This window comes from Sorex fumeus, unplaced genomic scaffold, assembly GCF_029834395.1.
Source record: "Sorex fumeus unplaced genomic scaffold, SorFum_2.1 ptg000029l, whole genome shotgun sequence".
Taxonomy (NCBI): Eukaryota; Metazoa; Chordata; class Mammalia; order Eulipotyphla; family Soricidae; genus Sorex; species Sorex fumeus.
The window spans coordinates 19,079,515-19,092,628 of NW_026606086.1; the positions used below are offsets into that span (position 1 = coordinate 19,079,515).

A 13,114-nucleotide genomic window follows, 5' to 3' on the forward strand; every position below is an offset into this window, starting at 1 on the left:
CCCTCCCAGTGAGGTACGGGGGCCACACTGGCCGGGCACCTCCTGCCATGGACAGCGCTCCCATGGGCCATCCCACTGCGGCTCAGCTGCCCCAGTCAGTGGGGATCCCAGGACTGGAGTGTCGCTGGGGACAACACAGAGACCACAGGATTCCTGGACAGCTTGTCCATGGCTCAGAGCCCAGACCTGTAGGGGCTGGAGCCGGGAGCCCCAGGCCCAGCGTTGGACAGAGCAGCCAGAGAAGGTGGTGGGAGAAGGTGCTCCTAGTCTGTGTCTGTCCCCGCGGGCTTGGTGAATCCTGCCCCAGTTCGGCGGTTCACTGTGGTCACTCAGTCACTGGGGACTCAGGGCTGCATCCGGCCTCAGTCTCCTGGGCAGGCTGGCAGGCAGCGCTGTAGGCTGTCCTCTTCAGAGTGGCCCCGAAAGCTCCCTGGACAGCCAGGGGCCTATGCCACGCTCCTGTCCCAGAGGTCACAGCAACAGGCCCCGGGCAGCAAGGCACAGCAGCAGTAGGGAGAGGGCCAGTAGGGGTGCCGGGGGGCCCCGGGAGGTGCAGGAGCACACCTCGTAGCCGTCCTCAGAGCGGCTGTGTCCCTGCCGGCCGGGCGGTGCGGGAGGCCCGGCCTCTTCAGTTCCCCTGTCCGTCCCCTCAGGGCGGGTTGGCAGCTCTTCACAAACCAGCCAGTCGTGGGCTGTGGGCCGGGGGCACCCGGGGGCCACCTGCAGCTCTCCGTCCAGCACCTTCCAGTAGTCGTCCCCGCGGAAGAAGTAGGAGGCACCTGGGCAGGAGGGGAGCTGAGTGACCCGACTGGCAGGGGAGGGAGGCCAATGGGCGGTCAGTGTATCTCCCGCTTTGCAGGAGCCCGCCATCGGCTGGCAGGGGTGAGGGCCATGAGCAGTGCCAGCGGCGAACCCCACCCTGCCACTCACCATCGGACCAGCGCATGGCTGCATCCAGCGTGCTGGGGAGCCCCGTCCAGGGGGGGCTGGGGGCGGGGTGACCGGGGTCCATGCGCCGTGTGTGCTCGTCATAGCGCCAGTACAGCTGGTCCTTAAAGAAATAAGTCTTGTCACTGTGCGCCCAGGAGAACGCAGCATCGACGCCGCCCGGGGGGAGGCCGAAGTCGGAGACCAGTCGCGGGTAGCCTTCCTCCACGTGGTTGTCCTTGAACACCCAGTACCTGCCGCCTGGGGAGAGAGAGCATGTGGGCCGGGCGCCCCCACCCTGCAGCCTGCTGGGCACCCCGGCCTTTTGAGGGCCGCATGGCAGCCAGCTGCTTGAGTGCCCCTTGGCCCAAGACCCAGTGGACATGTCACCGAGATGCCCAGCTGCCCAGCAGCCCGAAGTGCTCACACTACCTGCCCGCGTCACAGGTCCCTCAGGCTGTGTAGGCACAGACACTCGCCTGTGCAGGGACACGAGCATGGGCCCCAGACAGCAAGAGTGCAAGGAGGCACAAGAGAGAGCCGTGCGGGAGGCGAGAGAAGAGAATGCACAGTGGACCGAGCACCGTGGCTCAGAGCAGCCGGCAGGTGGCGCTGCTGGACAGAGCCGGGAGCCTGGCACCCCTCCCCCATCCCCACCGCCCACTGGCGAGAATCCCCAGATCATAAACTGGGTGACTGAGGGAGTGGAACCCACCCCCCACAGGCAGGCAGCGGCGCGGGGGCAGTGTCCCTGCCAGGCCCTGATCTGCCCTGAGCTGTCTGTGGCGCCCAGACCGTGACGCCCCTGGCGGGAGCGGGGTACAGGTTTGGTGCCTGTAGGGGTGGGGGCAGCCTGCAGGGGAAGTGGGGCCTGAGCGGCTGAGCACACACGCGTCCAGGCCAGGCTCCAAATACACGCCACCCGGTGCGCCTGACACGGGTGACCTCAAGGAGACTCGGGGGGACTGCAAGTCCTCCCCCCTCAGCTGGCCCCTGGGCAGGCTCACGGTCACTTACGGGTGCCATGTGCAGGGTCCAGGGACCAGGGGCAGCCCGGGAGACAGATAGGGCCACCGTGGCAACAGCTGCCATCAGAGCGGGACAAGTGTCCACACCTGAGTCACGGGGGCAGGGAAGTACCAGCAAGCGCTGGTCGTGATCAGGCAGCGCCCTGGCCCAAGGGGGGCACAGGGCCTCTGTGTGCAGGGCTCCTCTGTAGGAAGCAGTGGGGTGCTGCTCGGATACATGCTCTGGGATCCAGGGAATGGAGCCCAGTGGGCCGGTGCAGCGCCTGGCAGGCCCCACACCTGGTGATGCTCAGTGGTTACCCCTGGCTCTGCACTCAGGAATCGCCCTGGGTGCTTGGGGGACCACATGGGATGCCAGGAAATCTAGCCCAGTACTAACACTTTAGTCACTGTACTATTGTTCTAGCCATATTAATTATTCTTTTTAACATTTTTTTTTTTTTTGGTTTTGGGTCACATACTGCAGTGTTCCGGATCATTCCGGGCAGTGCTCAGGGGACCATGTTGCGTGCCAGGGATGAAACCCAGGTCTGCTGCGTTTAAGGCCAGTGTCCTGTCCACTGGACTATGGCTCTGGCCACCCCATCTTCTTGTTCTCTTTCTGGGCCACACCCAGCACTCCTGGGGCATCCCTCCTGGCTCTGTGCTCAGGAACCACACAGGACGCTGGAGATGCAGCCCGGGTCAGCTGCATGCAAGGCCAACGCCCGGTGGGACCCACCTTTGAAGAAGACGATCTTGTGGTCAAGGGGGCGCTCGTACACGGCGTCCACGCTGTCCAGGTGCAGGGGGAGCCCTCGCCAGAATCGGTGCAGGTGTGCCGGCTGCAATGACACCAGCTGCCGATCCCGAGTCAGCCTCCAGAAGTACCTGCCTGGGGAGCGGGGGGAGGCAGAGGCTGCCATGGGGAGCTGCGCTGCAGTGGGAGAGGGCTGCGGGGGGCTGCAGCACAGGGACCTCGCTGACTACCTTTGAAGAAGAAGGCCTCGCCGCGGATCTGGGCCACTGCATCGAAGTGGGTGTGGCACCTGTGAGGTGCATCCGTCCTGGGTCTGCAGGGGTGTGGAGAGAACCAGGTGGGCAGGGGAGCTGGGCCTGAGCCCCACCACAGACCCGCAGGTGTTCCCAGAGCCCACGTGCAGAACAAGAGGCCATGAGAGGAGGTGGGTGCGGGGAAGAACTTGGCGACCTGCAGTCTCCCACGGGGCCCTAGGGAAGCAGGGGCGGCCAGGGCTGGGCTCAGGCAGGGCATGAACAAGAGGTCAGGGACGGGGGGGAAATATTTAAATTTTTGCTACCTAGAGTATCTCGCCCTCACGGCAAAGCCTGGCAAGCTACCTGTGATGTATTCAATATGCCAAACACAGTAACAAGTCTCACGATGGAGACGTTACTGGGCCCGCTCGAGCAAATTGATGAACAACGGGAGGACAGTGACAGTGACAGTTTTGGAACTACACCCAGCAGTGCTCAGGGGTTACTCCTGGCTCTGTACTGAGGGATCACTCTTGGAGGGCCTGGGAGACACAGCTCCAAATTGGGGGACATTTCTGACCCAGTGGGACTTATACTGGCAGGAGAAGCTTTGGCTCGCCCACCCACCTTCCCGAACCCCAGCTCCAGGCATGCAGGGGTGAGTGATGGTTTGTGCTTGTCTGAGGACTATCTGAGGCTGTCTGGGGTTGTTGGGGTCTGTTGGAGGCTGTCTGGGAACTGCATGCAGTGCCTGGGGTCTGTCTGCACACTCTCTGGGGACTGTCTTGGGGTGAGGCTGACCCACTGCTTAGCTCCAGAGCCTCAGCGCCACCTCCAGGTTGGTGGGGTTTACTGTTTCTCACAGCAAGGTGGAGAGGGGGTCACAACTGCCTACAGCAGATTCTGGGGAACCTGTCCTAGAGGGTCCTGGCCCCTGGGAGAGCTGAGAATCCTCCCCAGACTGGGCCTGCAAGGGCAGCTTCTATGTGGCCCTTGGTCTCTGCTCTGAGGGCCATGGGCCATGGCCACTCCCGGGCCAGCTGCCATGCGGGGCCATAATGCCCTGGGATCCCAGTCCCCAGACGACACCCCCACACTGCCAGCCTGTCCCGGCTGTCTTATTTCTGAGGGGTAGCGACCAGCATCACGAGTGGTACCAGCCCAGCACGGGGGATGTCTGGGGACAAGTGGGGCAAGCTGGGTTTCTCTTCCTGCTCTGGACTCTCAGGACTCCCCATCTCTGGTGAAAGTGCTTGGGGGACCACGAGTCCTTGACTTACAGGGTGCTGGACCGGTTGCCAGGGGCATCTGGCAAGAGGGGGGGCTCCTGAGGGTCTGGGGCACCTGGCTGTGCCGTGGGAGACACAGACTCCCTCACGCCTGTGGAGACAAAGAGGCTGTGTGGACCAAGGTCCCTTAGCCCCCCTGCCCAGGCCCCGGGATACCCCGTCCCCACTCTGGGCAGACCCAGAAGAGCTGGAGATAGAACCCAGACCAGATGGCCTGTGAGGACACTGTGCTGGTCAGGGTAATGGACAGACAGGCCCTGGGCACCCACTGAGCAGGAGGACAGAGTCACCTCGGTACCTACAGATCAAGGGATGGGCAGCCGGGCCCTGGGCACCCACACAGGTGTGAGGGAGTGCCCACAGTGCCAGGCGCACTCACCGTAGAGTTGCCAGACGCGCACCCTGTCCTCGTAGGGGAGCTGGTAGCGCAGCGGGTCGCCTACGGGGCCCAGGTAGTAGGGCTGCATGATGGAGCGCACGGCGGCCACGTGGCTCAGGCCGATGGCGTGGCCAAACTCATGGACAGCCACGGCAAACAAGTCCATCCCGTGAGCATCTGGGGACAGAAGGCACGGGGAGCCGGGGACACTACTGGCTGTGCTGAGAACACTTGGCCCCAGGGCCATGCACTGTCCTGCCCACCGGGACCCCCAGTCTTGGTACTATGGCGTCTGCAGACACACCAGCTATTCCAGGGGTCCTGGGTTCTGGGTGCAGGGTCCACTCCCATGTCGCCCTACGAGTGAGCCACGCGCCCCACACCAGGGGCAGGCCCCACGGTCTGTCCGACTACAGTGAAGCCCTGTTTGCTGTGCCCCCATGAGCATGTGGCTTCTCCTCGGCTCAGAGATGCTCCCCCATCACAGGGAGGAGGGCAGCCCAGCTTCCTCAGAACTCAGGTGCACTCACCCCACCAACACTGCCCCCGACTCCTGGGCGAGGCTGCCTACGGGGCACTAAGCAGGGGACAGCCCGTGCTCCCGGGCAGATGGTCCCACAGTGGGGACCCCAGGCCGGTGTGGTGTCCTGCTGTGGAGCTGCCCGCTGCCGCCAGGCACCTACCAGAGGAACGGAAGGTCCAGACCTCGTCGTCGTCAAAGTGCGCATCCCCCGCAGTGCGGTGGTCCCCAGGCAGGAAGGCGTGTGCCAGGGCTCCCCCGGGGCCGTCGAAGGGGAAACGGTCATCGTGTGCTGCCCGGGAGAAGTCCACCTGGATGTCAGCTGCGCTGCCGGCCACCTCGTGGAAGTCGAGGGGTGCAATGTCGCTCCAGACCTTGAGCGCGTAGTACATGAGCGCCCGCACTGTGTCCCGGCCCAGCTGCGAGTCCCGGGGGAACGTGCGGACCCTGTGTGAGGAGGGTGCACGTGGGTTACCGCCCTCCCTGGGGGACCCTATGCTCGCTGGGGGGGCAGCTGGACAAGAAGGAGGGTGACCAGGAGGCTGGGACCCTTCCACACAATCATGTGTCAGCGAAGTCGCAGTCCAGGTCTCCGGCAGTTGCTCCCAGCCCGCCCCACTGAACAGAAACCTCTAAGCTGGCTGGGACCCCCCCACCGCACCTCCCCCCCACAGACACACTGACACACACACACATACATACACACGCACACATGCACTGCAGAAAGGGGTCTGGGGCCACCTGGGTGAGCAGCTTGATCTCCTCCAAGCTCGTGAGCACCAGGACCCCTTCCACACACTCACGTGACACCGAGAGGCTGAGAGGGGCTCACAGGGAGCCACCGAGGGCTGGGGTGGGGTGGGCACACTCCTGCCCTGGGGAGGGGATATGCGCCTGTACCCCAGGACGGGGTGGGGTCTGCCACACACCTCCAGGACAGGCTCCTTTTGTTCCACCTGGCAGGGACTGGGGCCTGGCGCCTCTTGCGGGCTGAACTGGAGTCTGCCAGGATGTCGGGCAGGGAACAGCGCGGGGTCCTCATCAGTGCCAGCGTGGCCTCATCTGCAAGTGTGAGCGAGTGAGGGGTTAGGTGGTGCCCCTCCCCCAACCCGCCACTCTGGGCAGCTTGTGGTGCAGGTACCATGTTCAGCTCCTGTCCCCAGGCTGACCACCGCAGGCGTTCTGCAGGACAGGCCTCACCAATGGCCACTACATCCTCCCGCCAGGACCCACACATGCAGCATGATTTGTGGTAAAGCCAGCCTCGTCAGAGGGGTCACAGCATGTCTGCCCAATCAGGGGTCACGGGCACAGCAGCTACTAGGGTGCAGTGTCTCTGGCCTCCTGCAGGTCAGCACCATGGCCCCACTGGCAGGATGACACTCAGCTGCGGGCCATCCCCTGGGCCGGGTGAAGCCTGAGCACATGCTCTGCCCTCGGAAGGTGCAAGTTCAACCCCCGAGCATTGCAGGGTGACCAGGGCACAGAGCCTTGCTGACCCCAAATCAAAGCAAACCAATGTAACTGGACTCAGGCCAAAAGCCGGGTTTCTGGGAAGCGAGAACCTGGTTGTACGTCTACACCAGGTCCATGCCACGCCACCCCCGTGCCCAGCTTGGGGGCGGGGGGACACGGAGGGCCCCACGGGGGTCTCCTGCGCCTGGGAGAACTGACCCAGCAGCCCCGTGGCCTCCAGGCCTCCAAACTGCTGCATGGAGGAGATGGCGCTGGACAGCTCTTCCGGCGTCTGCAACGGCTGGGTCTCGGGGTCTGCTGGGGGTAGGTAGCCGAACCTGCGTAGCCACTCCTGGGGGTGGAGAGCAAGTGAGGGCTGGGAGCAGGCGCCCTCCACACCCCTCAGCCAGCCTGTCACTGAGGGCAGTGCCCACTGGACAGCTCCCATGCCTGGGGTGCAGCATTGGCGGAGTGCACGTCCCCGTGGCTGGTGAGAGCCTGGCGGAACAAGCCTCAGGTGCTGGTGACTGGGTGCAGGGGTGGGCAGGCACCTGGGGCCCAGCTGCGGCGAAGTCACTGGCTCCCTGCTGTGAATTTTAGGGCACTTTGGCAGCACTCAGGGGCACCCAGGCCGTGCCTGTACCTCCCCTGGCCCCGGCTTTCCTTGACCCTCAAGGCTGTCATAACACTTGGTTCCCTGCACCCTCTTCCAGGGCCTCGAACTGATCGGCAGGGGTGGGGGGCTCCCCCAGCGACTCGCAGAGCTGCCTAGGTCCCCCTTCCCAGGAGCTGAGGGTCCTCTCTGGTTCTCTGCCCCTCTCCCCTCCCTGCAGCCCCAGTGTGCCGGGGGACCCCTGTCTGGCCACAGTGGAGGCCCGAGTCCCTCTGCTGGCGGGGTCTGGGGTGCAGAACTGACCCTTTCTGGGCAGGTTCCCACTGGACACCTGGGAGTCCCCGTGTGTTGGAGGCCAGGTCGCATCTTACTGGGCAAGTGGGGGGTGCAGGCACGGGGTGGGTGGGGGGCGCAGGGAAGAGCCGGCGGAGTTCCCACTGGAGCCTGGTGGGGCGCCCAGGCCTCCAGAACCCGGGGCTGGAGGGGCGGCCAAGCGGGTGGCCAGGCAGGGGGTGGCCGGGCTGCAGTGTACATGAACATGGGGAGGCCAGGGCGAGGGCGACCGTGCAGGGGGCAGCCAGGCGGGGAATGGCCAGGGCGGGGGCGGCCAGGCAGGGGTGCGCGAGGCTGCCCTGCGCAAGGGCAAGGGTGGCGAGGGCGGACAGGCGGTGTCCAGGCAGGGGCGTGCACGGGCAGACCCCGCCCTGGACCCGCCCACCCGTCCTCCCGCTGTTGCCACAGCGACCGCGTCTCCTGGGCAACGGGCTGCTGAGGGAGGGCGCTGCCGGAGCTTCTGGGGAACCTTCCAGAAGGCCAGCGAGGGGCGGGGCCCACCAGAACATTCCCCCCAACCCCGGGGACCATGCTGGACCCACAACAGGAAGGGTGGGCAGCTGCCTGGGCCGCGTCCCTCTGACCTTCGCTGACCGCTGACCGTCACCGAAGCCCCAGGGTCTGCCAGGTGTGGGACGGGCAGTGGGGGCCGGGTGTGGGCACTGGGACTCGCTGAGTCCTGGCGCCCGCGGAGGCAGGAGAGGACAGTAGGCAGTGTCCACGTGGAGACTCTGCCTCTGCTGCCCCACTGGAAACAAACTGCAGGTTTGTTTCCCGGAGACGACCCAGCGCTGCGGGGCTGGGACTGCACGGTACCCTGGTACCACATCCGGCTCCCAGGCCAGGCTCGGGGCTCTGTCCCTGCTCTGCACTGCCGGCCTGAGGTGCTCCGGCCTGAGGTGCAGGAGCACGGAGCTGAGCCCCACAGACACCCCTGCCATGGCCGGGGGGGAGGGGGGGTCACCAGGAGGAGGTGACACCAGGTTTCTGACCTGCCGCCCACACCCCACCCCAGCCGCTGCCCACGGCCTTGCTGCCTCCAGCTCCCTCCCCACTGCTGGTATGCTGGGTGGGGACCCAGGGGCCCCTGGCGGAGATAGCTGGGGAGGAGGCTCCCCACTGGCCCCTTGGGGCTTGGTGCTCAGGCTGGTCCCGCTCACCCCACCAGGCTTAGCCACAAACCACCGTCACCCATGTGCTGACCACAGGGACAGCCTGGGCGGGGACAGAAATTCCAGCAGGAGCTTGGGGGATAGGTTGGCACCTGCCCTTCCCACCCCTGCATACCCAGCCCCACCCCTGCTATCCTGTCCTCCTGCCCACCATCACCCACCCCCATTATACTCACCATCCTTCTCCCTCTGCCATCCGGCCGATCATCCTCCCATCCCGCCCACCGTCCTCTCCCTGCACCCTGCCCCTGCCTGGGGAGCCACCTCTTGGGAAGGGGCATCAAAGTCCCAGATGGGGATGGGATGTCCCTGAAACCAAGCATCACCCAGTGGACAGATGCTACTAGGAAGATATAGATGCAGGGGTGTGACACGGGCTGGCAACAGCCCCAAAAGGAGGGGTGAGGCCTCACCAAGCTGGAGGGAACATGGGCCATGGCGCTGCTCTGGCTGGGGTCACTGCCTGGGTTAAGACAGAACCCAGGCCTGAGGGCGCACTGTACCCCCTTGCACAGTGGGCAGCTGGGGGACACAGTGGGCAGCTGGGAGATACAGTGGGTAGCTGGGGGCACAGTGGGCAGCTGTGGGGACACAGTGGGAAGCTGGGGGGGTTACAGTGGGCAACTGGGGGGACGTGGGCAGCTATGGGGACACAGTGGGCAGCTGGGGGCATAGTGGGCAGCTGGGGGACACAGGGTAGCTGGGGGCACAGTGGGCAACTGGGGAACACAATGGGCAGCTGGGGGACACAGTGGGTAGCTGGGGGGACACAGTGGGCAGCTGGGGGGGACACAGTGGGCAGCTGGGGGCACAGTGGGCATCTCGGGGTACACAGTGGGCAGTGGAGGGACAGCTTGGGAGGGGAACAGTGGGCATCTCAGGGGCACAGTGGGTAGCTCTGGGGGGTAACAGTGGGCAGCTCCGGGGCACAGTTGGCATCTCGGAGGGCACAGGGGGCAGCTCTGGGGGGCGGTGGGCATTTCCCTTCCACACACACCAGGAACAGCTCCAGGCCTTGCCCCCAGGGCACGTTGGGCTGCCCCCTTTTGTCCCTGCACCCCCCGCCGGAAGCCCATGGCTGGTCCCAACGGGCTCAATCCAGCGCTTTGTTCTCCCGTAAAGCGGGGGTGGGCCCGCGGGGCCCCTCGTGGCGGCCCGGCCCGGGTGGCGCGCACAAAGGGGCCCTTCTCCTCGCCCGGGCGCCCGCAGCCGCGGACGTGCCGTTCCCCGGACGGCCGCCAGGGGGCGCCCTTGGCCCAGACACAGCCGGCGGCAGGCCCGGCCCGCGTCCCCCGGCGTCCCCCTCCCGCGGGCCCAGCGCCACGGCCCTGCGGGCTGCGCGCTCCGGGCTGGGCGCCCCGGGGAGCCCCAGGGCGGCGGCCAGTGCGACTCCGGACCCGCGCGGCCTCACGCGACTTGGCTGCAAGCCGGGACCCGGCCGGCCGGACCCTACACCCCGGCGGACCCCCGTTACCCCGGCGGACCCCACCTCCCCGCCCGGACCCCCGTTACCCCGGGCGGACCTCCGTTACCCTGGCAGGACCCCACCGCCCCGCCCGACCCCCGTTACCCCGGCCGGACCCCACCGCCCCGCCGGACCCTCGTTACCCCGGCCGGACCCCACAGCCCCGCCGGACCCCTGTTACCCTGGCCGGAACCCCATCACTCCAGGCGGGCCGGACCCCCATTACCCCGGGCCGGATCCCATCGCCCCGGCCGGACCCCCATCACTCCGGGCCGGACCCCCACCAACCCGAGCGGATCTCCATCACCCTGACCGTCCTAGACCCCCGTCACTCCGACCGGACCTGCCCCGATCACCCCGGCCGGCCCGACCAGCGTGGCCCCGGCCAGCTCCCCATCAGCCCGGCTGGTCCCTCACCCCGGGGAGCGTCCGGCAGCTGGAAGAGCGATGGGCGCTGCCCTGGTCCGACCTGGGCACACTGTGCTGTGCCCCGGGATTCACCCCGGAGGGGCCCAGAAACAGCAGCTGCGAAGGGCCCGGAGAAGTGGACACACGCCGCCAGGCTGCCCGGAGCCGGGCACTCAAGTGGCCCCGAGCCTCCCCCGACGACTGCTGGACCAGGCGGTGCGGGTGGCGCGGGCGGCGCGCCGGGCGGGGCACCCGGGAGATGCCACGGGCGGCGGGGTGGGGGTCCCGCTCAGCGCCTGGCGGCCAGGAAGCCCCGGACCGCGGAGGCCGCGAGAAGGGGGCCGCCAACTCAGACCCCGCGCCCCCGGGACAGCGGGCGCAGTGGGGGCGCGGGGGTGGTCCGGGCCCCTGCGGGCGAGCAGCGGGGATCCCCCCAAATCGGGGACCCCTGGCCTCCGGGGAGCCCACGCCGCGCAGCCCCCGCGCGCCCTCCCCGACCGCCACGCACCAGGGCGCCCTGCCCCGCGCAGCGCGACCGTCCCCTCCTCGGGCGACTGCGGCGCTCGGGGGCAGCGGGCACCGGCCTGCAGCCCGCGCGGGGACGCCCCCGCCGGCCCCGGCCCCGCACGCACTCACCACTCCCAGGCGGAGGTCCTCGGCGCGGGGCGCGGGCGCGGCGCAGACCCCGCGGGCCGCCAGCGCCACCAGCGGCAGCAGCAGCGGCAGAGGCGCGGGCCGGGGGCCGGGGCCGGGGCTCCCACGCCCCATCGCGCCGCCCGAGCGTCCGTCCGGCGCCTCCCGCGCTCCGCGCCGACTGAGCCGCGCGCCTCCGCGGGGCGGGGCACGCTAATATATGCTAATGACGCCACGAGGGCGGGGCATGCAAATGTATGCTAACGAGCCGCGCGGGGCGGGGCACGCTAACGTATGCTATGGACGCCCCGCGCGGGGCGGGGCATGCTAATGTATGCTAACGAGCCGCGAAGCCGCGGGGCGGGGCACACTAATGTGTGCTAATGACGACGTCGCGAGGGTGGGGCATGCTAATATATGCCAACGAACCGCTAAGCAGCGGGGCGGGCATGCTAATATATGCTAATAGAGACGCCGCGCGGGGCGGGGCATGTTAATATGTACCAAGGTACCGAAAGCTTTTAACGTGGCCCCGCCCGCCTTAAAGGGGCCACGCACTCCGTGCCCAGGGGGGCGCCCGCCCGATGGGAACCTCGCAGACGACCTCCCCAGACCAGCTTTCCACCCGCCCTGCGATCGGCTGGCCTGTCGGTTCGGGGTCGCTCGGCGGAGCCCTTGCGCCGCGGGAGGAGGGTGTGCGCGCGGGGGCGAGTCCCCCCGCACCGCCGCCACCTGGCCGCGCGTGCACCGCAGCCGCTCCGGGCTGGACGCGGGCGCCGTGCGCAACAGCCGCGCGCTGCCAAGTGCAGAGCGCCTCTGGCGAGGCGGCCGGGAGTGTGGCACCCTGTCCAGGTACTCCAACTGTGGTTCTGCTCAAATGCGCATGTTGCATCAGGACAAGTTGGCCGAAACCCAGACAAACTGGGCCCAGAAGGGCAAAATCTTGGCGGGTTCATTAAACGCGCGGCCCCAGAGCACTCGGACCCCGGGGAGTTCAGCTGCGGGAGCGGGCTGGGGGGCCTTCAGAACCTTCCTCTCCCATCAGGCGCAGTTCTGCTCAGAAGGGCTCCCCGGAAGGCTGCCAGGGCTGGCGGAGGGGGCACGCCACCCTTCCCGCTCCTGCTGCAGCTGTGGTGGGATGGAAGGTCCCAGCAGGCTGCACTGCCAGCAGCAAGGGGGCGTCCCAGAGAAACCCGGGGTGCTGCCGTCACAGGGAGGGGGCTCAGAGGGAAGCTGGATCCACAGGGCCCGCCCTGTGGTGGTGTCTGGTGGCCCTGGGAGAGGCAGACGCCAGATGGCTGAGTGTCCTGGGCACACAGGGACATGCAACCCTCTGCTGCGGGTCACACGCAAGGCACAGGCCAGACTGCGACATGTGAAGGGTGCCCTGGCCAAGTGGGGGTTGTGGGGCTGGTGCTGAGGTTACCAACTTCAGCTACCAGCTGAAGCTTCCAAGTGCATTTCCTGTGGCCCCACCATGTGTCTTGGGGAAACGACACATCTTGGAAAGGGGAGACTAAAGAGGCAACAGTTCTCTCCATGGCCTGTTGGTTAGTGAGGGCCCCTGCACACCATCTTCACGTCTCTCAAAGGGGCTGCCCTGGGGGCGATTCCCTTCTAGAACAATGCCGTCACGGGGTCACATCTGCTTCCAGCCCTTCCCAGGGGCCCTGCCTGGTGTGCTCTGTTGTTGTAAACAGAAACATGCACCATTTGGCTGGGGTGCAGAGCCACTTCAAGGATGCACCCTGGTGACTAACCCTGAGATAATTCTGTCCCCTGATCTCCCATCCACACTCTGCTTCCGGTTGGTAACCTCAGGACCATTCCAGGAGTGGGGGAAACATTTGCAGAGAAAGAAAAGTGCCTTTGGCACACTACTTCTGAAGCCAGCCCAGAAGCCACGGAGAGAGGGAT

At 66.8% G+C, this 13,114-nt stretch overlaps 1 protein-coding gene across 1 annotated transcript; it reads right to left on the reverse strand.

The window, feature by feature from the left end:
- Positions 1-471: 471 nt before the first annotated feature.
- MMP17 (matrix metallopeptidase 17) lies at positions 472-11,369 on the reverse strand. The gene is made up of 10 exons (XM_056115383.1): positions 11,201-11,369; positions 6,793-6,925; positions 6,048-6,180; positions 5,282-5,565; positions 4,599-4,775; positions 4,211-4,310; positions 2,925-3,007; positions 2,677-2,829; positions 931-1,188; positions 472-779 (listed from the first exon to the last, which is right to left on the reverse strand). Exons 1-10 carry the CDS (start codon positions 11,330-11,332, stop codon positions 472-474), a joined length of 1,761 nt encoding a protein of 586 aa, XP_055971358.1. The 5' UTR covers positions 11,333-11,369.
- Between the last annotated feature and the right edge of the window lie 1,745 nt (positions 11,370-13,114).

Excerpts from the sequence above, each read along its gene's own strand:
- MMP17 (XM_056115383.1), bottom strand. The coding sequence starts at position 11,332 with ATGGGGCGTGGGAGCCCCGGCCCCGGCCCCCGGCCCGCGCCTCTGCCG. Across the intron at positions 3,008-4,210 it reads GGCAACCGGTCCAGCACCCT|ACCCAGGACGGATGCACCTC; the intron begins GTAAGTCAAGGA and ends ACACCCCTGCAG. Across the intron at positions 2,830-2,924 it reads CGAGGCCTTCTTCTTCAAAG|GCAGGTACTTCTGGAGGCTG; the intron begins GTAGTCAGCGAG and ends CCCGCTCCCCAG.